At 33.7% G+C, this 12,830-nt stretch overlaps 1 protein-coding gene across 7 annotated transcripts in view; it reads right to left on the bottom strand.

Moving 5' to 3' along the window:
* TRIM36 (tripartite motif containing 36) overlaps positions 1 to 12,830 on the bottom strand; it is a 38,469-nt gene that overhangs the window by 11,464 nt on the left and 14,175 nt on the right. For 2 of the 7 annotated variants that reach the window (XM_036409954.2, XM_036409958.2), the window contains exons 3-8: positions 11,279 to 11,308; positions 7,893 to 7,913; positions 6,785 to 7,110; positions 4,514 to 4,660; positions 3,306 to 3,401; positions 380 to 633 (exon numbers count right to left, since the gene is read on the bottom strand). In XM_036409954.2, the coding sequence (XP_036265847.1) occupies positions 380 to 633; positions 3,306 to 3,401; positions 4,514 to 4,660; positions 6,785 to 7,110; positions 7,893 to 7,913; positions 11,279 to 11,308 (874 nt within the window). Of the gene's footprint in view, positions 1 to 379; positions 634 to 3,305; positions 3,402 to 4,513; positions 4,661 to 6,784; positions 7,129 to 7,892; positions 7,914 to 11,278; positions 11,309 to 12,830 lie in introns of all 7 variants that reach the window. The other 5 variants (XM_036409959.2, XM_036409960.2, XM_036409956.2 and 2 more) reach the window with 4 other exon arrangements.

Genomic DNA, 12,830 nt, shown 5'->3' on the forward strand with positions numbered 1-12,830 from the left:
TGCATATATGCATAACCCATAGACACTGAAGGCCTGGGGGTGGGGTATAGGGAGGGGGCCAGAGAGGGTCAATGGGGAGGGAAAAAAGGGACACATGTAATACTTTCAACAATAAATAATTATTTCTTTAAAAACTCAGAAAACAAGTCTGGTGCATGGATAATGGAGAATATAGGCATTTCTGTACCCAGAAGGCCTGACTAAAATGAAGTCAAGGATAAGGAGAGCAAGCTGTCCTCTTTGTGAGTCAAAAAAAAAAAAAAAAAAAAAAAAAAAGAGTGAAGCAAGAGGTATTCACGTAACAACAATATGAGCTAACGTGGAACATACAGCAGCATTTAATAAATTGCTAAGGAGATTCTAGGTTAAAGTAAAATACCTGAGGTGGAGTTGTTTGGCTGTCTGTACGAAGCAAGACTGGTCTGTCTCCTTAAGCACTTCTTGAGCATATCCCACAAGTCCATTGTTCTCTAGAAGCCCTTGATATTCTTCCATTTGAGTCTGAAATTTGTCTAATCTGAGTTTCTTTGACGCATCGATTGCTTTCAAAACACATGATTTCCTCTCTTCTAGAATTTCAAAGAGCTTTTCAAAATGTGTAATTGCATCTTCTTTAGCCCTCTCTCCATTACACTATTATAAAACAAGCAAAGCATTACATTACTAATCTGCTAAATCTCAGTCTTTTCAGAAAAAAATAATGAAAATCCAATAAAACAAACCCAAACATTATAAAGAAAATAAGTTCTGTCTATGAAATTTGACATCAAGAAATGATCAGCGAGGTATGATCAGCAACTTTTATTTAGGCTCACTTTGTAATTTCATAATACTATATCGTCCTTACACTTTTAATCCCCTAAATCCAACAATAAACAATGTATTTAATTAAATAAATAGCCTTCAATTTGTATACAAAGGAAATTGAGGCAAAATTAACTAATTTAACCAAAGATAAGAGAAAATACAATTCTGGAGTTTTTAATTCATTTCTAATTTAATTAAGGAAAATTTTTTACCATTTCCACCTTATTCCAATTTTTTTTTTAAATAAACCATCGTCACGAAACGTAAGATGGCATCCTTTACTAAGATATAAAAATGGGGCTGTTCAAATAACATAATTACATAAATCCTATGTGACTTTATGCAAATTACTTAAATTCTTTATGCTTGAGTTTTTCTCTTCTGAAAATTGTGCATCAGAGAAACCATTTAGGTTTTGGGAGGGTTTTTTTTTAAGATAAAGATAATTTACATAAAATGCCTGCCACAATGTCACATATTCTCAAGAAACATTATTTTCACTGAACAACATGAGTATTCCTCTACTTTGTCAAGAAATAATCCTGTCTGTAGTGCTTAAAAACATTATAATATCAATAATGTAGAGATAAACTTGATTTTGAAAATAAGACCATTAGAGCCACTCATTATACCAGAGCCTAAGTAGCAGCTAACAGAAAAAAAACGACTCCAATAAGAGCTGACAATATATTATAGAAGAGCACTGTGCATTTTCCAGTGACTTCTGGCCAATATTTATGATGAAAGAATATTTTTTCCAGATTCCCTTCTCTGTTTCCCTAACCCAGCAGCCAAAAGTTTTTTAAATGGGTAGGTCAGGAGAAGTAGAGGGTGGTGACATTTGGGTAGTATGTCAAGAACCTATCAAAACATTAAACTCAGAAATATCATTATATGTAGGTAAAAAATTGACCCCCCGCCCCCCCCCCCCCAGCTAAATACGTTATAGATAAAAAGGCAGTATCACAATCATCACTGAGTAAAAGCCAAGAATACGGATAAATTATCTATTGTATAAAAGTATTACTGATAAGAACACAAATTCTGCTTAGGTTCAAAGTACAGACTAAATAATTTTTCCCGGATCCTAAGTAATCAGTGTCTACATGAATACCTGATGCCTGAGTCCCTCAATTTCCACCCTACTGAATGAAAAATCCAAAACATGTACTGGGTGTTCTTATTTCTGAAGGGCAGCCTGACTGAGAAACAGTGGAGTAAAACCAACAAACTGACCACGGACACAATCCCTCAAGCAACTATAATAATAAGCTAGGTGACAACTTGTGTGTTGGGGGATTACACTAACCAGACAAAAATATAAAAACAAAATTCCACTTTTAAACTACATGGGGGAAAAAACAATCTACTTAGGGTGGTAAATGCAATTAGTAAATATCAAAAAAGGAATATTAAAAACAAAAGCAATACCGGTAATACAGGATTAATTTGCATAATTTCTCAATAATTTTAACCATCTTTGAAAAAAATTTTCAAGAAGTAACAGTCTCATACTAGTCAGAATATTTTTTATATTTCATTATAACTTTCAAAATGATCAAGAGTAATGATTCTTCAATTTATTTCAAAGAAAAAAAAGAAACAGGCATTAAGTTAGTAAAGAATATGTGGAATTTTAAAATAAACCAATCCTGTCCTCTTTTATTTTTCTAAATTTGTGTTGAAATATAATATAGAAACCGAAAAATATACAGAAGTATAGAGATCAAAGAATATTTGCAAACACACCTATGTCACCAGCATCCAGTTTAAATAAAAGACCATTACCAGTATCCCAGAAGCCACCTTTATAACTTCCAAGGCTAATCCTCCCGACCTCAACAATTCCTATTCTGAATTCTCACAATAAAGTCCAGTTTCACCTTTTTGGGGAATTTTTATGAAGAGTCACACAGTATAGACTCCTTTATATCTGGCATTTTTCCATTATTATTGCAAGAGTTACCTATATTGTTGCACAAAGTTGCAGATATGCATTCTTATTGCTATTTATATTCCAGTATTGATGAACATTTGGATAGTTTCCACTTTATGGATATTATAAATAATACAAATATGAACATTCTAATACTTGTCTTTTGGTGAACATATACTAAGTATATAATTAAGAATATCTGGAATTTTATATAAACTTGGTTATATCCATATACAGTACATTTTTCAAATGTGATGTTAATTTTGTAAAATACAAATAACTGCAAAAGCTATCATTTCCCTTATGTTATTACTTTTGAGACCTTAACTGCCACATAAGAGTTAGTCATTCTTTCCTCTGTGCTCAAATATTATTTAATCACTTACCTCTATCACAACACTGATTACATAGCGTTATAATTTATATTTTGTTTCCCTAGTCCCGGAAAAGCAGAAGTAAAATCTAACACTAGTTTGTACTCTCAGCTCATATACTACCCTCAAAATTTTATAAATAAAAAAGTAGTTATCTAGATGAATATGTAAACCAGTTTATCACTCACCTCTGTTTCTTTCATTAACAAGTTTAGTTCAGAAATTTGACTCTTCACCTGGCTTTCCTTGCCAATAAGATAATCAATATCCTTTGAAAGTTTTTCCTGTTGGAATATATTGGTAACACAAATAAGCAGAGATAGAAGTTTAATGCAGGTATTGCAGAATCTATTTTTTTTTTCTACACAGTGCCATCAATTAAAAGATCCATCTTTAATTCTTTGGAACACTCACCAATCAGACACAGTGAGTTTTTTTTGATGACTCACCGGAGAGAGAGAGGAAGAACCAACCCCTCAGGAAAAGGAACAAGGTTTCTGAGGACTAAAGGCAAGATGGGACCAAGAAAGAAACTGTGGGATGTCAAAGATAGAAAGAGATGGAATATCTGTGTCTTAACCCAGCATTTTACAGATGAGGAAACCAAAGCTCCCTGAGTTTGAACATCACAGTGGGCAGCTGAGCTGGAACCCCCTCAGGGCACAGTACACTAACCACCTTCCCCAAGCTGAGAGCACTTCCTCAGCGCTTCCTCCAACATGTCCCTGTCAGGCCCAGGCGAGGACCTGAGGTTTGGGGTACAGGAGGTGGTACTCTTTTTAGCTACAGTAGCAAGGAGAAGAATTTGGCCATTTAAATTGAAGTAGGGCTTGCTTCTAAAACAGCTTAAATTAGAAATACAAGATAGGCTAGAGCAGAGGTCGGCAAACTCATTAGTCAACAAAGCCAAATATCAAGAGTACAAGGATTGAAATTTTTTTTGAGAGCCGAAAACCGACTTCTGCACAAGAGCCACGAAGTTTCAATCGCACTATATTTTGTGGAAGAGCCACACTCACGGGGCCAAAGAGCCGCATGTGGCTCGCGAGCGGCAGTTTGCCGACCACTGCGCTAGAGAAGAATAGATGACATAATTCAGAAATATGGTTTAAGGTCTAAGAGCACCAGGGGTCACTCCCAGATAGCTGTAACGCTTAGACAAAGTCTCTGGTTAATAACTCCAGTTTTCTCTGTCCTCAGACACAGGTAGTCTGTGATTATGTAGTCTTAGTTTTAACCAAAAAACAGTGTCCAGTTATTCACAGGTCTCCAAAAAGCATAAGCACTAGTGAAACAGAGCATATAAGTTCATGATTTTATAAAGCAAAAATTAAAGGCATAAAGCAAAATAAAGATAAAGAACAAAATTAGTTCCAAAAATAAACACAAGTCCTACCTTTAAGGTTTTGTAGGCACTGCTCATAGTGGTTACACGGTGATTGGAGTGATTACCACCCAGCTTACAGAGATGACAAACTGGCCTCCTACATAATTCGCAGTACATGTTTATTCTCTCCGTTTCATGTTCTGGGCACATTAAAATCTATCGAGTAAAAGAATAAAATTATAATTTAGAGCCATCATAGCTTGTGGGCACTCAAAGTCCCAAAATACAAAGACCTGCTTTAGAAAATCACTAAATAAAGCCATATAAAAGATAACAGTATAAAAATAAATAAAAGTATTTGGTATATTATATGAAAAGTCTCTATATTAGAATTACTATTGTTCAATTTCAAATGGTCAATTAAACATGTATATATTATTTACCCTAAACTTGGTGATAAGATGGTGAAAATTTCATTCCTATCAGACTTAAGTAGAATGTTTTAACCAACTTAGAAAGGCTCTGACCACACTGACGAGGCAACTTTTCTTAGTATATATATTTTATTGATTTTTTATAGAGAGGAAGGGAGATGGATAGAGCGAGAAACATACTCACATAGTAACTAAGTTGTAAGGAATAAAACTTTAAGAGAACAAATTATAATTTTTTTAATCTATATAAAACAGAAAGTAGTATAAGTGAAGATAACAAAAATCATTCTGCTTCACAGTCACAGAGCAAGGCAAGCAAAACAAAGTTCTTTTGAGCATTATTACAGAAATTGCTGAGTATTTAAGAAATGCAAATTCTACTTCAGATCCTATTTAGTACATATTACCAGCTTCAGAATATTAGGCTGTAATTATACTTACTTACTCTAAGTACAAGTTTAGCTAACTAAGGAGGTCAGGAAATGTTTCCTAATCAAATCTTTTAGATAATTATGGGTTTATCATATTAAAGCACAAAAGCCTATCAGCTTTAATCATTTTGAACATTTTTCTCTTCTTCCACCCCCCCCCCCCACAATTACAGTTGATATGATTATCTTAGTTGCAGGTGTAACCCCCGTGATTAGACATTTACATAACTAAGTGATCATTCCAATAAATCTCAAACCCATCTGATACTTTAGTTATCAGAATATTATTGACTATATTTCCTATGATATACTTTACATCCCCATGACTATTCTGTACCAACCAAATTGTACTTCTTAATCCCTTCACCTTTTTCACCCATCTCTCCAACCTCCCTTCCCATCTGGAAACCATTAAAATGATCTCTGTATCTATGAATCTGTTTCTGTTCTGCTTGTTCATTTTGTCTTTTAGATTCAATTGTTGATAAATATTTATTGCAATTTTTTATTTTTATTTTTCCTTCTTAAAGAAGACCCTTTACCATTTCATATAATACTGGTTTCGTGATGATGAACTAGCTTTTTATTTTTCTTTTTTTAAATATATTTTATTGATTTTTTACAGAGAGGAGGAGAGAGGGATAGAGAGCTAGAAATGTCGATGAGAGAGAAACATCGACCAGCTGCCTCTTGCACACCCCCTAATGGGGATGTGCCCGCAACCAATGTACATGCCCTTGACCGGAATTGAACCTGGGACCTTTCAGTCCGCAGACCGGCGCTCTACCACTGAGCCAAACCGGTTTCGGCAGAACTAGCTTTTTCTTTTCTAGGAAACTCTTTATCTGTTCTTGGATTCCCTTGCTTTCCATCACTTTGAATATTTCTTGGAAATCCTTTGTGGCCTGCAAAGTTTCTGTTGAGAAATCAGCTGACAGTATCATCTGCAACACATGTGGGACCACTCCTTTTCTTATCTCTGCCCCCCTACAGTCTCAGTGTGGCTTCTTCTTTAAAACCCTAGTTGTACGACTTCCATTCAGCCAAATTTCAGGTGGTTCTAAATGATGTTTACGTAGTTTAGTTGTAATTTTGATGTGGTTGTGGGAGCAGGGGAGTACTGCATTCACCCTATGCTGCTTGCCAACTTAGATCCCTAGTTAGGACTGGAAGAACCTAACCTTTTAATCTTAAAGAGCACATCCCAGATCATCTTCCTTTTACTACTTGGAGTTATCATTGTGAACATTCATGTACTATCTTTCATTACACTGTACTATAACAAAGTGAACCATAACACTGCCATCTAACCTATGAGGAGGTTTAACAGCATAATAAGTAACTCAAACTACTAGGCCTTAATTTCTTATACCAGCTTTAAAGTTCTTTTCTTTCTGACTGTTAAATTTCTAGACTTGCAATAAATCCTTTTTTAAGATTAAGTTTAACATTCTAACAATAAAAACTTCACTTACCTTGGGTCTAAAATTAGTGGTTGGGCCCACATACTCATGCTGGGCTTTTATAGTACCCCAAGGATGATAAATTTTGAAGCATTCATTGCAGTAGCTTGCACTACAGTCCATGCAACTTTTTGTGGATTCTTGAGGTGGTGGTTTACAAAGATCACACATAATGGCTGTGGCTGCCCTGGCTGCCTGCCGATATCTTTCAACAATGGTTTCCAAAGTGAAATTTCTAAATAAACCGTTGATTCCTCGCTCTCCAAGATCCACATCATGCTCACAGCCAGGACAAGGGAAAGTAGTTGTCTTAGGGGTCAATGAATTGCGCTTCCAGCCTGTGTAATTAGTAAGTCCTTGTTTAGTTACATTGGTAGGGAAATGAATAGAATGAAGAAAAAAAGGAATGATGTTTAATAAAGACATATATCTACAAATATATTCCAGAACTATAATAATTCATATTCTGAATCAATTATATTCTAAAATTGCATTTAAAAATATTTTCACTTGGTAAATAAAAGACAGACACAAGTTATTAAAGTTATTAAAATTAAAGAGGAAAGGAAAATATTCTATAGCAAATCCCATATAATAATCATTTTAAATCAAACAGACATATGGACAAAGTACATAATACAATACTACACAAGGTCAGGATCTTTTGAAATTATATGATTAACATTTATAGTTATTTTTGTATATCATAAATAATTTTATATATCAAAGCATTTTTATATATCCAAAAGAATTTCACTTCTATTTAAATAAACACAGCATAGGCTGTGTGGTAAAAATAATGATTCATACATAAAAAAGCAGGAGTCCTTAAATTGGGGCTCCATAAATAGGCTCCAAAGTGATCCAAATAGTTTTGCAAACTATTTGCAATTATATGCAAATTTTGCATCTATGTTTATGCATATTTTCTTTAAGTAATCCTCAGCTTTTATTAGTCTCAATTTGTTAAGAGCTACTGCAATAGAGGGTTTCCCATTGTAGTATTGCTTTATTTGAGGTAATTCAGTAGGCAAAATCATTAGTTAATTGAGTACAATCTATAAAAGAGTGAAAAGCTCATTCATAGACCTAAAATCTAGTGACTTTAAGAAGGACCAACCATTTAGTATCTTCTTATGACCTGAAAAAAAGAATCATTAAGGTTACTTAATTCAGTAAGCCAAAAGTTACCCAAGAAGTATTACAAATAATTATTTTACAATATATACACAATACAATGACCATAACATCACATTTTAGTTCATATTGTCCTGATTTTAACAAATCAAGAAAACCAAGGCATAACAGTCCTTATCCACAGGTTCACAAGAATCAAGAGTTGTCCATTTAACATCAGAGCATGCATACCATAGCCCTACCTCTATTTATAAATCTAGTGTTAGAGTAGGTCATCTTGGTTGCCCATAAAATAACTTCCTAAAAATAAACACAACTTCTTAAACTACAGCTTTCTTTCATACTGCCATGTATCCAGTACCAAAAATGAATGGTTCAACTTAGTATGCCACACTTAGACAAGGTCTTTAAACAGCTATATTAATATTGCCTTGGCACATTGCTACAATCACTGAAAAGACTATCTTTAAAAAAATGTCTGTCATGATAGATGTAAAGGTAAAATTTGGCAATCGGGGGCGGGAGAGGGGAGAAGGAGGGTCAGTGGGGGGAAGGGAACATCTGTAATGCTTTCAACAATAAAGATACATTTTTTAAAAAATTGGCAATCAGTTCACAATATTATTCATTTAAAGTGACTTTACAACATGTTAGATGGCACTGAGCCCCGAAAGCTTATGTAAAAATACGCAGAATGTTTTTAATATCTCCATTTAAAGATATTTTCGCCTTTATATTTTTAAACACACCCAAATAAATAAATAAATAAATAAATAAATAAATAAAGAAGTTACCCAATAAAAATCTGAAAATGCTACATAAAATATATTCTTGTACTAATTCTAAAACATGCACTACAGTTCAAGATGTTTCACAGCACAGCAGGCATATAGTGAAATAAGCAGCAAAGCTGTTTTTAAAACACATGCCAATGAAAATTTCATTTAGTGAAAAAAACAAGCCAAATAATTCTGGAAGTGATACAGTGCAGTGGTCAAGTTTAAACAAATGGAAATTCACACTTCATTGCATGCTTCCACATATAAACTAGATGATAAAACTTAAAATGGTTAACCAATACTAACAATCAAATTTTTAATGGGTTATTGGTTTTATGAATGAAAGTTATGATCAATTAAGTAATGGGATAAAGCAAAATTAAGTCATGATAACAAAATCATGCTTTAAGATGTACACTGGTGATATCATGATTTGGGCAATTTCCAAAAAAGTTTCATCCCTTTTCTGTAAACCGCTTTTGACTTATTTTTATAATAAAAAAAATAAAGGGTAAAGCATCATACTAAACTTCTTAAATCAGACAAAATATCCTATCTATTTTTCTAAACAGATTTTAAAAGCTCTCACATTTTTTTATAAATGCTAAAAAATCAATACATTTTATTTCACCTGTCTTATACTTTGACCATTGTTTGCATAAAAACAAAACAACAGAATATATGTTCAAGGCAATAAGGAGAACATCTAAGGATATTCTGGGAAGTAATTCTAATGAAAAAATTCAAGAAATGGAACTAAGACTAAAATGTGTCAACTTTTACTCTTTATAGCTATGCTAATATAGTCAGCAACCATTAGCCAAATGTGGCCATTGAACTTAATGCACTTCGGTTGCAAGCTCCTCCCTGCCCCTCACCCCCTCCCGGCCAGGGCCAGGAGGCAATCAATCAATGTGCTTCTCTTTCATAGATGTTTCTCTGTCTTTCCCTCTTTCTTCCAAATATCCTCAGGTGAGGATTAAAAACAAAAACAAAAAAACTGCTCAATAACATGATATAACAACAATAAAAATGACTTAGAAAGGTAAGGAAACAATGTAGGCCAAGGAATGCAATTTTATGTCAAAATGTATTTGTGGGGCCAATAATACACCCAAATGACTTAAATACTGTCACCATGCATAATCAATTCTTTTCCTCATATACCTTTAGTCAAAAAACAAATTAATCAAGTATAAATCAATACAATTTAAAAACAAAGACCACAAAAAAAGTTCTTCTAATTGGTTTATACCAAATTCCCCCAAAAATCAGCTTTCAATCATATGTTTTACCATTTAAATACCAAAGTATTCCAAAACTAAGAGAGTCAATTCATGACAGGTTCAAAAACTCTGCCAGCTGCCTCCTCTCCCACATCCTGGCTAGAAACAATTTCCCCCCGTTACCACCTGGCAGTCTGTGGCTACCTCTGCACACACTGACATTCATGTTGTGCTTCCTGATGTTTGGCGATGGACTGGTGCATGATATTGTCAGAAAAAGATTGTTTCTTTTCGTACATTCTGGCCATCTGATTCCTGCCATTATATTTAAATTTTTGTATTATTCGTATTTTCAACTTGCAAAACCTTTTTCTCAACTATTGCCTTAATAAAAAAATAAAAAAAAAATAGGCAATAAGCAATGAGCTTTTAAAAAGCAAATTGCTCCTACCTCCCCTCCTTAATTGCTGAATTTCAATATTTAAAATTCTCAGGGACTCACTAAAGCCTGCTGCTCAGAGAAAAAATTACGTGTGACTTCTAGAACTGCCTGTAAGATTTTAAAATCAAGACGTGTAGAGGAAGGTAAGGAAGACAGAAAAGGGATAACATTTCAGATGTTCATTTTCTCTAATAAGATATAAGGTATCACCAGGATTTCACAAAAATACTGGCCAATTTTACTATAAAGGTCAACTGGAGTATAGAACTTTTTAAAAATAAGATAGGTCAGCCCAGTTTTCATATGGAATCAAATACTTTAGAAAGCCTAAAAAAGCAGTGTACACTATTTACCCAAACGGGTAAGATCCCTATGTTACAACTCAAATACTTTAAAACATTAACAAATAAAAGACATCGTATGCATAAAACAAAGACTATGTTTTTAACTACAAAAATTATCATCATCTTTGTGCAAATCATTAATTACAGAAGAAAGTACTGGCTTATTTAAACCTACCCAAGGTAGCAATATGGCTGTTAACACAGCTTTCTTCCACTACTAAATAAATGTAAAGGATTTTAAAAAAAAGGGGGCGGGGGGGGGGGGGTCATCTGTAATAATGTCAGTAAAAAATAAAAATTAAATATAAACCTCAAAAAAATAAAAACTAACAGATATTTTCTTTAAAACATATCTTGTCATGCATATTGACAAAATGCAAGCACTAGTAATCAGTGCTCCCTTTAATGAACTTGCTCAGAAATTTAGTCCTGTTGACCTTTTTAGCCCAATTTGTTCACTTTCTATAAATTTTGAAGACTTGACCACTGATGTTTAAAACCTCATCTACATAGGGTCGTTTAATTTAAATCTAATACTATACTGCCTGCAGCCACACAAGCGATAAAGCATTTTCTACCTCTCCACCCCAAAGATCTCCGTTGTGATGCTATGAACAATGAACAGAAAGCTGGATTTAGAATTTAATTTAAAAGAGAAGTTTCACAACTTGTTAACAAAAGATAAAGCAGTATTTGTTCTACATATAACACAATGATTGAGTTAACAGTAAAAAAAAGTGCTTTTCCTGGTACACATAGTATTTATAAGCTATAACTGTAAAACATTTATCAAGCTTATCTTAGAGTTCAGAATTAATCAGTACTGTTACAGCACTTGAAAGACCTACACTTTATCTTACAAATTTGTATTTTTAAATAATATTTCTGGTAACCATTGAAAATACAAAGTAAAATCAAGCATTTTTTGTTTAATTTTTTTTTTACTGATGTAAATAACACTAAATAAACATTACTAAAACCAACTATATCTTCCTGACAAAAGGAAATACAAAATAGGAGGAAAGTCTACATATATATGGTTAAAAAATGTTCTTTTATTTTTACATAATCTAATATATGTTTTTTATATACATAAATCTAACTCTCCTTTAAAGGCACTTTAACTTTTAAAATCTGTCAAATGTCCAATGCAGTACTAGTCAAGGGATCATGTGAACCTAAAGTGTAAGCCACATATTTTAAATTTCCCAGTAACCAGATAAAAAAGAAACAGATGAAATTCATTTTAATAATGTTATATAACTCAATATATCCAAAATACTAGCAATTCAAAATGTAACCAAGATAAAATTATAAGATTATTTTATATTCTTTTTTTTTTCATTTTAGGTGTTCAAAATGCAGTGTGTATTTTACACTTACAGCACATCTTACTTCACATCAACACATTTCAGTGCTCAACAGCCACACGTGGCTAGTGGCTACTGTACTGGACAGTCCCCGCCTAATTAATTAACCCCTTAATAAACCAATGGCAAACTAATTTTTGGAATTCTATTCCTCCCATATCAATTACTCAGAATAGGGTCTCTGGTTTCTTTCTCAAACATATCTAAATGATGGGGGGAGGGGGGGGGGGGTTTGATGGCCAGAAAAAAGGGAAAAGTTACTTACCCATGAATTTAGGTTTGGATCTATCCAGAGAAAAGTTATAGGCAAATGCCCCTCAGATGGAAGGGAACTATTTTAAAACTGGTGACTGTGAGATAGATAGGAAATCTTAAAATTTGCATTCATTTGCTAAAAACCTCCCGGACTGACTACACTTGGAGCCTTTTCACCCTCTGAGTGCTCTATCTGTATCTGTTAACTTATGTTTTACATGCTTGATTATTGCATCTCTCATTTAGCCATGTATCATAACTAGCAGGTAACTTAAATATTTGGCAAATGAATGAAAGCAACTGGTACACACAAAGGCACAGCACTTCAGGGTTGGAGAATACATGGAAGATGATATAACAAAACTGGCCTGACTTACCACCCCAGGTAGAAATCCCCTCTACAATACCTGCTAGTGATGGTCACCCACCCATTGTTTAAAACAAAACTCCAAACACTGAGGGCCCAAAAGCTGGATGGGTCAGGGTCAAAGACGTGTTTTGGCTG

The sequence above is a fragment of the Pipistrellus kuhlii genome, unplaced genomic scaffold, assembly GCF_014108245.1.
Source record: "Pipistrellus kuhlii isolate mPipKuh1 unplaced genomic scaffold, mPipKuh1.p scaffold_m20_p_4, whole genome shotgun sequence".
In the NCBI taxonomy this organism is placed as follows: Eukaryota; Metazoa; Chordata; class Mammalia; order Chiroptera; family Vespertilionidae; genus Pipistrellus; species Pipistrellus kuhlii.